Consider the following 12,440-nt stretch of genomic DNA (forward strand, 5'->3'; position numbering starts at 1 on the left):
TTTGATGGGCAGAGTTCTTTATGTTCTGACGATGCCTTAGCGATGAAATTTTAAGGGGTGTTAGCCACAGGTGTCCCTCATTTGCAGCTTTAATTTTGTTCACCTGTACCCCCCAATCTTGAGTAATTGGGGTTCAGGTGCTAGAAGCCTCCAGCAATGTGTAACAGGGTAGATTATTTTGATGGGCAGAGTTCTTTATTTTCTGACGATGCCTTAGCGACTCAATTGTAGGTGGTGTTAGCCATAAGTGTCCCCCACTTGCACCTCTATTTTGGTCACCTGTACCACCTCCCCCCCGTTCCAGAGAAATCGGGGTTCAGATGCTAGATGCTTCCAGCAATGTGTAACAGGGTAGATTTTTTTGATAGGCAGAGTTTTTATGAATTTTTAGGAGGTGTTAGCCACAGGTCTCCCGTACTTGCACCTCAAATTTTTTTCACCTGTACCCCCGTTTCCAGATAAATTGGGGTTTAGGTGCTAGAAGCCTCCAACAATGTGTAACAGGGTAGGGGTTTTTTGATGGATGGAGTTTTTAGGAGGTGTTAGCCACAGGTGTCCCCCCACTTGCACCTCTAATTTTGTTCACCTGTACCCCTTCCTGTTCCAGAGAAATTGGGGTTCAGGTGCCTCCAGCAATGTTTAACGGTAGATATTTTTGATGGGCAGAGTTCTTTATGTTCTGATGATAGCCTAACAATTAAATTTTAGGGGGTGTTAGTCACAGGTGTCCCCCACTTGCACCTACATTTTTGGTTTTGTACATCTCCCCATTCCAGAGGAATTGGGGTTCAAAGGAGGGGGATGTCATTGTACACACCCATTTGTACACGCCCCGTGGTAGATTTATTTCACTGGTAGATTTTTTTCATTAGAACACCGGATAGGAAATCCCCCTCCTCCGCAGTGTCTTGGGAGGAAGGGGATCCCTCATCAGAGATCTCCCCGCGGCAGCCGAAGGGAGCCACAACAAGGAGGCTGAAGAGGCGCATGCGGCTCCGGAGCCGCAGGTTGCAGACCCCTGGTATAGGCTAGAACAAGATTGTAGCACTGGAGCCTGAAAGCCACAAGACCTTAAAAGGGACTTAAAGCTACAGCATAAACATCAACACTACTTCCCAAGCATGCCAGAATGGTGAAGCCAATTAGTGGCTTGCTGTGTGTTAGGAAGCCCTGGCTTGAAAATTATGTTAAAAGTGAAAGATATCAAGCAACTTTTACACATAGAACACAGCTGATTGGTGGGGGTCAGAGAGGGAGATACCTAAATGATCAGTTTGTGTCCACACATCAGTTTTTTTTTTCATATAGGGTGGAAAACCTCTGAAAGAAAGATTTGCTTTATCGTAGATACACTGTAGTATTTGCATACAGCTGCAATCCCAATTATCAGCAATTACTATACACAACATTCAACCTGTCTCAAATTTGGTGCAAATACAACGCCGATATATTAAATGGCCAACATAAAGCACAAAAGTTTCATGTGTTTTGTGTTTTTTTGTTTTGTTTTTTGGGAGCCCCGCCCAATACATGTGAAGAACAGAACTTTAAGCACAAAACTTTAAATAAAAAAGGGCATTTTTTTTCCATACAAAAATATAGGTTATCATTAGGATGCCTGTTACTATACAGCATAGTACAATGCAGCAGTTACCTGGAACATGAAAACCTGCTTTAGAATATGTACAGTTGTTACAAAGAATCAAGCTTATATACAGCCAAGCTGACTTTTCTTACTTAAAATACACAGTAACCGATTCTGCTCTTGTTTTACATTGTTTAGACACAGATCTGCCCTGATTACAGCACATGAGGTTAATGGCAAGAATATTTTAACCACAAAGTAACAAAATGGTTTTGTATTTAAACTTACAACCAATCTCCAGTGCAGATTTTGCAACATGAAATACAAGTTAATTACACACATAGGTATTGTCCAAATACTTTGGTTGGTTTGCTTCCTTCTGGATTTTGGCCATGTTTGATGTCCATGCCATGTCCCCACTGCCGCTGTGCTTTGTCATCCTTTGTAATCTTGCATAATCAACTGGCTTGAGATCAGATCAGAGTGATTGTACACAGGATGACTGCATGTGACAGAGGGGGCACAGACAAACTTTGTAGAGTTGGAAGGAGCCGTCCAGAAGAAAAAATCTGGTGTGTGTAAGGCACCACAGCCAAGAGGGCTTTGCGGTCTCCTGTTCTTAAAGAAAATCAACATTTTTAGCAAATTCTGCACTGATGAGTCATTTGCACCAAGAGCCTGTGTGAATGGGGCTTTTATTTGCATGACAACGGCTTGTTTTCTGAAAATATGCAATAGGAATGGATGGTTAAATATAGATCAGAAGTTAGTCAACCTGCACCGGTTCGTGAACACTGAAAGATCTTTAAGTACATCAAATGAAGATGGAATACACCTGAAGGAACAAAGCCCCTTGACATAGGCCCTATAGTTCTTCTCCAAGAAACTTCCACTTCTCATGAGGGGGGTGCTGTATAATTTTAGTTCTTGAATAGCTGCAGAATAAATGAGATGCTGTCTGGCATCACCTATATTAAAGACTGCTAGTCTGATCAGACCTTTGGAAGATCCTACATAAGCACACCCCGTCATTCTGCAAAAAGCCTTTAGGTATTAAGTAAACGTTATAAATTACAGGACTGCACCCCTCTATTACCGAAAAGTTTCTTTTCTGGAGAATCTCCCAAGAGAAAAGTAATGGTTTGCAGTAACCTAAAGCAGCCAAACCATCCATCAGACTGGTCGAATTTACAGGCACATCACTATGTTTGTGAAGCACAAATTCTTACAGACTGGCTACTGCATACATAAGTGACAGTCATTCGGTAATGCTTGTATTGGAACGGCTACTTTTAACATCAAGACGTATCACAGAGAAGTGACATCTTGCTATGCGTACAGTATCGGTTGTATTTCAAGCCCTAACAAAACCTTCCGGCAAATAAAAGGTTAAACTGTGATGAACCATGTTTGACATGACTTCTAACAGTCTATCCTTAATTCTTTAACCATACCATGAAAATAAATTTTAAAAATTCCACAGTCTTGCTTTCAAGAACCCCTATTACAGATGTCACCTTTTGCAACTGGCAGTGACGGTGTCCAATACGGAGGAATGAAGGACAGATCTGTGTGTTTCAGGAATGATTGGCCAAACTGTATAGTTCAGGCCCCTACCCCGGAACCCCTAACCACCCCCCCCGCCCCACGAAAAAAAAAAATAGAGAAAAAAACCTGTTATATCCCGATGCTACAAATATAGGTGCTTCTTTAAACCCCTTTTCTCCCTGCCCTTTAAATTCAACCATTTATTTCTTATTCATATAAAAGTTGTCCTTACTGCACAAGTGACTACAGGTTTCTGGTGATACAGAGAAAAACCGAGCAACTGTATGATATTGAAGATCTACACAACTTATTCGAATCTCAGGGTGTTCACTTTTCTTGCAACGTGTGAGTGTAGAGAGTGGGAGCTGATACTACCAGCCAGCTTTAGCCTCCACCTTTTCTTCAGTCCAAAACCCGCCCAACCAGGCTCCTCAAGGGCGGGTCTGTACCACCCTCTTGATCCAACCCTATTTTTTTTTGGGCAGATGTTAGAAATGGCTGAACAGGATAGTGCTATGCTGTTCCCCCCTCTTAAGCAGTCCTAGGAAAGGCCAGTTTGTGTTTTAACTCCTGAGCCTTGCATCTGCTGCAGTCGGTACTGGTGAACACTAGAGGTGCGCTGTGGATAATGCTGTGGGCTAGACACAGCAGAAATCCTGGAGCCTGACATGTTTAAAGTCCGAGAGTCTGATCTGGACCCCTGAGGGGTGGAGTTGCCAGAAGCCCCAGTGCTGGCTTGTGAGTCTGAGGGTATAGAGTCTGTCCTGAGCAATTGGGCTGGACTTGCCTCACGACTGGAACCTCGGTGATGGAAGCTTTTCCTTGGCTGGCATGTGCCAGCATTGCTCCCATAAAGCTGCTGGCTGTTGTGATGCCCAGAGCTCCCCGAACACTGGGTACTGGGCGAGTCTGTGGAAGCAATATGGGAAGGACTTGAATAGGACATGGAAATGACAGACGACTCATTGTGGCCATGTCCTGTCCTCTGCAGTGTCCTATAGTTGTAACTGCTGGGCTGAGCAGCTGGACCACGGAAAGGTGACGAGCTTTGAGAGATGAGGTTGATCGTCTCTTGTTGAGGACTGTCACACTGCAGGAACTAAAGAGGGGAAAAAACACAAATGAGCAATGTGCAGAAAAATCAGTTAAAACATCATCTATAATCAGTTACCTAAAAAAAAAGAAAAAAAATGCATATAACCAACTGATGTGAAAAAAATCTTTCACATAGGACATAAAAATTAAAACAAAACCTTTAAAATAAATGTAGTCACATTCGATCCATGCACCAATCAATTGCCTTTATTTCATGCTAATGCCTGTTTTTACTATATTTTCCTCTCAGTGCTTTGATTTCAACCTCTTCGTGTCTACAATAATTCACTTTAGTGCTGACTACACACAACTGCTCACATGTGCCAGCACAGCTGCTTATAGGCTCCTCAGAGATTATGTGATAGGGAGGAGGACACAGAAGCACAACTGAGAAACAGTTGTTGTCAACCCATAAACAGAAATAACCAGAACGTTAGAAGTCTGAGATTTTCTATATAATCAAACTCAATGTTATAATACATTTAAATTAAGCACCTGTAAGATACATACTACAGAGAGTTCCCTAAATACTCTTCTACCCAGCAGCAAATATTGAATACTAGAACATATATAGGACATCTAACCACTATCTTGTATGGTATGGACTGCCTTTGTCCTTTAGAGCATATTACTGGGACTGAAAGTGGTTGGAAGAGTTGTTTTAGGGCCTTTTAACATGTTTACCTGATAGTTGTATCTGGAAGGGCTGTAGACAGCTGGCCCTTTAGAAACAGCCACATTCATCCCCTCAGCATCTCCATCCTCTGTGATTAAAAAAAATAGTCTTGCATTAGTCATTGAATGAAGAATTAGAGGGGGAAACAAAAAAAAAAAAAAATACAAAAACACCTCACTGCGGAAAAAAAATTCAGTCCCTCTAAATCAGCACACCTGCTACAGATAATACGTGGGTCTTATTTATGATGGTAAGCAGAAAAGATAAGAAAACTCTGTCTTATTAGTTGAATAAAATTACTGTTGAGCCAGGCTTTCCTTCTATGCATTTTGCATGCCAATAAAAATGTTATTTATAGATGTGTTTATACAAAGGCAAGAAGTGTTCTTAGATACCAGATTCTCTGTCCAGACTGCTGTCTCTAGAAGGTGATCGTTCTCCTCTCTGCGGCACCTTCACCCCACTCCGCAAGACCCGCTCCAAGATTCCCTGCCCCTCACGTAGTCGCTCCACAGATGTTGGAACCATCCTGCCAATGCATACAGTGCATGGTTTAAATATTGGAAAATATTACAAACCAAAAAAAATTAACATTAAATTCAGGATGATTGCTTTATATCTAAAAGACTTTGTGACAAAAGTTGCATTTAACCTTTACCACTATGACCAGGCACTTATTGATTACTCATTGATGAGTAATCAATGAAATCAAGTCATTACAACTTACCAGCGACTACTGATGTTCTCCACCGTTTTAGAATGACTGGAGCTCACTGTCCTTATCTCAGTAGGGCTGATATCTTCTATCTGAGGCATAGAGGGATGGGAGGGAGAAGAGAAGCCACTCTGTGGGGACAATGGTACCTGAAGCTGCAACCCTGCAGACAGGTCTGTGTCAGAAACTGAACCATTGCTGCTTTGGCGAGTTGGAGTCCCAACACAGCAGCGTATTATGTCTCCACTAGGGGAAGAAGTCACCTCCTTGGCTTCCTGCTTCCTCTTTCGATATTCTAAGAGTGACACCTGTCCAGAGACAAAACAAATCATAAACCACTGCATTAACTTAAACAGATCCATTGTTCCAAATTGAAAAGCAGCCCTACATCACCCACTTTTATAAACCACACTTTGAAGAGTGCTTTATTTACCCATCAAACATTGAAATTATTTAAATAAGAATGTTTAAACTTAGCACTGCACAAAAATAATGCTATTACCAGAGCTTGTAAAATCCCACCAATCAGATTCACACAGAATGAGCAGGAGGATCATGTCAATTCACCTGTACCGGATTACCTGAATGAAATGGCTCATGAAATCGACAACCTTTTAAGATAATGAAAGCCGATGTAACTGCCCTTACCTTTTTCCTTTGTGGGGGGTTCTGAGAAGATCGGGTGCCCTCACAAGTTTTTTCACTGCATGGAGACAAAGATCCTTGTGTGGATTCTTTTAAAAGTCCAGGACCTGCCCTGCCATAATAGGCCTCCACTGGAGAGCCACAGTACATATCTGATTGGGAAGGCTTTCTTTCTCCAACAAGAGGTGAGCCTCGCAACGAACCGTCTGCCCGGGGCATAGCATTCAAAGGGGAGAAAGCATACATTAAATTGAACTCAGTCCGGAAAGTCTGTTCTGACGTTCTTAGCAGCATTGAACCTTCTCCAGATTTTGCAAGAATATTGGACTCCGATAAGCTGGCGTACGGCAGAGATGTGCTGGGTGACTGAGCAGCAAGATCGGCCAGGCCTGTGGTGACAGCAGTTTGTTGATCTTGACTATTTTCCACAGATACATCCAAAAAAGCAGGCTTCACCAGATCAACTTCAGGCCGAAGACAGGGCTGAGAGATCAGAAGTAAAATTGATGGGGGCATGAAACAGAAGAGAAATAAAATTAGTTTCATTTCAAGCTATTTACACAAAAGCAAAAATCGTTTTTCGTAAGCGAAACGTCCTCCAACCTCTAGGCCATTGACAGAAATCATAAATTATTGTAGTATGATAGGCAAGTATTAAATGCAATCAAGGACTTAACTTGCTTGATGGGGGTGCTTCAGGACTAATTGGCAATAGAATTGTAGAAGATGTGCCAAAAAGGCATGCACAGGGCAAAGAACTAATCTCCAGTATTGCCTGTAGTTTCATGGACTTAAGGTTACAGTCTGTCAAATTTTGACTCCTGTCCTATGACAGCAGGAAGTGAATAATATCCTTGGCAAGAACAGAGAAAAGTAAAAAAAAAAAAAAAAGGGAAAGGGGTTCAAACCCTTGCTTCATTCTAAACAACATACTTTAGGAGTTTATTATAAAAATGTAAGAATAAAAACCTAAAGAGATTTGCTTTCTTAGGTTGTAGCAAGCTTCCATGCAGAGCAAAAAAAAAAAAAAAAAAGTGCATCGGGTAAAATTAAAAGAAAGTTTTGCAATAAAAAGCACCCATATTTTATACTACATTACAACACACGTGTCTACATGCAAGCATTACAAGGTGATAAGAGGTCAATCAGACACTGTCCACTTTTAGTCTCTACCACTTTCTGAACAAATTTACAGTATATGTTTGCAATTTCCAACAGTGATCAAACTATTGCAGTGTACACTTCTTGGATACACACAGACCAATTCACACTGGCAGTGAAGGTTGCAGTGCCTTTACCGCTTCCTCATGCCAGGAACCACTGCCTTTCTGGGAAATGTTACACCAAAGCAAATCAACAGAGCGGGTTTACTGGTACTGTTCACTGTTGCCAGCTGTCACATGTGCAGGCACTGCTGTGCTAGTGTTTTAGCAGATGGCAAGGTGCCAGCCGTGGGGGGGCGCACGGAATCGTACAATATAGCGGCAGGTAGGCAGGTGCACAGCTGCCATTACGCACCACTTGCAGCAGTGGGGGGCAAACTACAATACTCTTTTATAGCTTTTTGTCAGTCGGAAAAAAGTACCTACCTTTGCCCTCACAAAACAGGAGAGTGTGGCTAAGGCAGTTACACTAGCTGGAAAAAAGGCATACAGGCAGCAGTGATGGGCTCTCAACATCCAGCATGACCTGCAAGCCATTTTTTATCCTCTGCATTACCCTGTTCAGATCTAAAATTATTTACTTTGGATGCAATAAAAATGTTTAAAAAAGTCTGCTGTGGTTTATACACCTAGTGGCTCTAAATTTTTATTTTTTTGTCCAGTAGACAACATAGAAATTCATGGAATTTATTTCAGCAGGGACATATCCAAAACAAAAAATCTGGTTAGAACTTTTATTCCCTCACCTCACTTATATACCTTTTAATTGTAGTTATCCTCAACAAAGAAATAATATTCCCATCTTGGAGACCATACCAGGACAAAAGAGCAAACTTTCCCCCACAGAGACACAGCCTGGCTTATCCTTAGCTGGTTTGGAGTTCAAGACCCAAAGTATAAATATCCAGTTAGCACAGAACACAAGCATTGAAGTTTTGTGTCCTTTGTCAACTGAGCAGAACATGGTAGAGATGCACAGGACTGTTAAAGACCTCACAAACAAAACTAGGTACCCCTTTATTTTTGTATTCAAAATATTCCACATGGAAATGTTTATCATCTAGATGAGAAATTTTAAAAGAAAACACAGAGATGTACATCCACTGCCCACATAATGAACACCTAAAGCATCAGACATTGGCAATAACTACCTCGGGTGAGAGGGACTCGGGCCTATGCGCTGGGGAGCTCTCGGGGGAGGATATGTTCTAGAGGAGGGAAAAGCAACTTGTTATTCAGCTATTCAAAAAGCACAACAGCAAATAAAAAAAACATTATGTAACCACAGCTATTACATGTTACCAGTCATGTACGTCATGTCATGTAAGCTTTCATTTGCAACTACAACTGCTGGAGGAATACATTACAGGAGTAATAAATTAAGGTTCTCAACTGGTGTTTCAACAGGACTTTATCAGGGAAGCCCAAGATTTAGTTATTTCAGAAAATTTTGCAGGACTGCCTTTCACTGCAGCAGTTTCCCCCTGACAGTCTTATTAATAGGAACTGTGGCAAATATCTCCTTTGGTGCCCAGCCTGGGTTTAAGAAACCAACACCTTATTTAGGCCATGTCAGAAACTAAAATACAAGAGTTAAAGGGTAAAAAACAGGTCATAATAGCTGTGGTTATCATTTAGCCAAAAATAACTAAAAAATACAGTGCTCTCTCATCATAACAAATCGGCAAGAATAGTCATAACTATTGGCTTAAAACTACATTAAAGCTTGATTTGCATGTTTTTGCAACCAGTGTCCAAAACGTATGGTATGAAGAGAAAGCACATATATAAAATACATAAAGATTTAGCAATAACACTGATACATAGCAAAGAAAGTGCTCCAAGCAGCAGTGACAGAAGGTGCAAATTATGACCACTTCATAGGAATTTAGACCTGCATAGCAGCTTTTTGAAATTTGCCATTTATTCAGGCAAAACTGACTATGAACAATTTATATTCTGCCATTTTCAAGATAAATGAAAATGTCATCGGATGTATTTACAGCCCTGGAAATCAGAAAATGTACCCCATGCAAATCATGGCAGAAAAAATGAACCAGAAATGCAAATAAATCTGGATACTGATTTTGTGCAGTGCTTGAATTAGTATGGTCCGCACCACTCTGCCCAATTCTGTCAGGAAAACATCAATTTCATGAGGGGCAATTGAATTGCAAGTTTTACAGAACTACATCAATTGTAACCTATTGAAAGAACTTTTTCCATGCTCCATGCAACTTCATGCAGCTCATCATATTTGAATTTGTCTGATATGCGAAGGTTGGAGTTCTCATTCTTTGGAGGCCAACTCACTCAACTGTCTACAGGCCTGCGTCAATGAAATTTTCATGCATGGGTTTACAATTCTATGAAAATGCAAAGACTGTTTTAAACAGATCATATGCACCTGTAATGAACGCCGAATGATCTTAGAAGCGTTTCAATCTGATCAGAAACAAATGCCATTGACAAGCCCATGCCATACAGTCGATTCACAAGTCATTTTTTTAAAGAGATTCTAAAACATAAAACTGTATGACTCAGACAAATACATTCAATATCAGAGATGATGAGGTATTTGCATAAAAGTACAAGAAAGCGAGTTCTTTGCATCTGCCCTTTTACAAAAAAAAAAATAGACTTAAAATACCCATCTCTAGTTTTCATGCATAAGGTCCAATGTTACTCCTCAAAAGGCTGGCACTAGGAAGAAGTGCAACACCTACTCCAGAAAGAAAGAGTCTACATAAACTAAACAAAAACTCCTATCTCTAATGATGGCTTTAACATTATTAATTGTAGGTTGTGATGAAATGCCTTCATTATACCATGACTATACAGTGTTAAGAACAGCAAAAGGCTACTATCCCGTACCTCAAACTGTAGTGGAGTATTGCAGCGGCTAGCAGCTAGAGAAGGGATGGGAGAGAACATGAGTCCATATCCATATCGGGATTCCTCTTCACCAGGTAGGGAAGAACTGGGGGTGGTCTGCAGTGGACTGAGAGAATCTGTGATGATGGAATTTGGGAAAGCAGGAGGAAATGGCACCGGGCTTGAAACCATAGCAGAATTTTCTTCCAGGATGTATTTCGTTTTCCATTTCTTTTTTAAAGGGGCTGTAACTTCTGTAAGAATGACAAACAAGTAAGGAAATGCTCCATTTTACCAGACTATAACAGACTGGACTAAAGCAAGTAGGAAAAAAAAAAAAAAAAGCAGAATCCTTATTTGTCACAAATGTATTGACTATAAAATGTTGCTAATAAAACACAGCATTGTAAAAAACAGTTATCAGTTTTTCTACACAATATTTGTGTTTACAGGGGAAAGAAAAAAAACAACCTAGTGTTAAAGAATGCAATAGTCACATAATTTTGGTAGGTGGCAGCAGCATACCTGTATTGGTTCCATTGTTGGATGAGCTGTTGCTCTCATTGCTTTGGTATAAAGGTTGGGTTTCCTGTACCGAGCAGGCTGGTTGCGTCACCGCCTCCTCCAAGGCCAATTTTATCCAGCGCTAGCAGTGAGAGTAATGAGATTCGTAAAGTTAGATGCATTACAAATCAAAGCAAACACTTTAAATGATCTATGTATGCTATATACTATACATCATTATGTACTCAAGCCCTGTTCACACCACACACATTTTCAAGAGTAAAACAAGGTAAAATAATGTATTCAAGTGAATATGGCATGAAGAGACCAGAAAACCTCTATCAGCCCTACACATGGTATAAACTACATTTCTAAAAAATACTTGCTCTGGTCACTGTCTAATGGGACCTAACCTCCAATTCAGTGTGGCCCTCAACTAAAAGCACACCTACCTTTTTACATGATCCATAAGTGCCATCCGCCTTTGGGGGTCTCCTCCGCCTCTCAGGCATGTAAGGAGAAACAAAGCGTATGTAGTGTTTGGGAGTTGTGCTGATAGAAGGGGAATGAGACAGCCCCGGGAGCATGTTAAGGGTGGTTGCCAACACTGTGGGATCTGTGGTGATCCGCAATGGCTGATCCATGGGACAGTCCTGCTTCTCCACCTTGTCGTTTAACCATTCTGTTACCAGGTACTGCAGAAAAACAGGGGCAAAAAAATGAATACAGACACTTCACAATTTGTTATATTTGTGTAAATCCAGTTACTATTTTGTCCTGAAAGTTTAATCTTTTTCCAGGATACTACACAGCTAACAGGATGCAAGTAAAGATTGCTTAGGTAAAGATAATGAAACAGATCATGTCAATTAGCGTCCATTTGAGTAAGGACATGAGTTTAAAACAATGCTTGACATGCGTATCTGCCCCCAATCTAGACAAAACTGGGGGTGCACTTTGCTGTAGTATGGTACTTGGCCCCTAATCTTCCATGCATCCCTACAGTAAATTGCTTTTTGGTAATGCTTTTTAGAAACCGAGCTGATGATGCAGAAATGCAAAGCACTGCTTTAAACCTTTATAGATATAGTCACTTGTTAAAGACACAAAGTGTGACAAAACATTCATCAAAAATCTAACATTAAAAAAAGATAAGGTTTTCTTACTACTAAAAAGTATAGCTAATAAACACACACATCCATTAAAATAAATTCCTCAGCCAAATATTTCCCATTATCAGAAAGAATTTTAGACTTTCATTCTGGATAGAAGATTACTACTAACCTTTTTAGTCTTATGGTATTTAAGGCTAGCACGAGTTGGCTGGGTTGCTGTCTGGGTTACTGCAGGAGATTCTGACCCTTGAGGGACATCACCTGTCCCTAAAGTTTCTGAAGCTCCAGGCTCTGTGGTTCCTGAACTTGCAGTTCCTTCCTCAGCCATTGGGGGTGCCAGTTCCACCTGCTGTGCCACAGCTTGCCTCCTCCTTAACCTCTGAGCAGAAGCGCTTCGGTACCGTGACATACGGCTTTTTGGCCGTGGCCTTGTGGTTTTTGGTGTAACGGATTTAGGAGTTGGTTTTTCTGCAATTGTTTCCTGCAAACACAAAAATGTAATTAGCAACAGCAAGATATG

General features: G+C 40.8%; 1 protein-coding gene across 3 annotated transcripts in view; it reads right to left on the reverse strand.

The window, feature by feature from the left end:
• Positions 1-3,222: 3,222 nt before the first annotated feature.
• The window catches only part of SETD5 (SET domain containing 5), a 64,626-nt gene continuing 55,408 nt past the window's right edge, over positions 3,223-12,440 (reverse strand). For all 3 annotated transcript variants that reach the window (XM_072420695.1, XM_072420694.1, XM_072420696.1), the window contains 10 exons: positions 12,090-12,401; positions 11,258-11,500; positions 10,827-10,947; positions 10,302-10,555; positions 8,579-8,635; positions 6,268-6,747; positions 5,632-5,927; positions 5,300-5,433; positions 4,913-4,992; positions 3,223-4,232 (listed from right to left, as the gene is read on the reverse strand). In XM_072420695.1, coding sequence (XP_072276796.1) covers positions 3,675-4,232; positions 4,913-4,992; positions 5,300-5,433; positions 5,632-5,927; positions 6,268-6,747; positions 8,579-8,635; positions 10,302-10,555; positions 10,827-10,947; positions 11,258-11,500; positions 12,090-12,401 — 2,535 coding nt within the window. In that variant the 3' untranslated portion in view covers positions 3,223-3,674. The remainder of the gene's footprint in view (positions 4,233-4,912; positions 4,993-5,299; positions 5,434-5,631; positions 5,928-6,267; positions 6,748-8,578; positions 8,636-10,301; positions 10,556-10,826; positions 10,948-11,257; positions 11,501-12,089; positions 12,402-12,440) is intronic.

Source organism: Pyxicephalus adspersus, chromosome 8 (assembly GCF_032062135.1).
Source record: "Pyxicephalus adspersus chromosome 8, UCB_Pads_2.0, whole genome shotgun sequence".
Taxonomy (NCBI): Eukaryota; Metazoa; Chordata; class Amphibia; order Anura; family Pyxicephalidae; genus Pyxicephalus; species Pyxicephalus adspersus.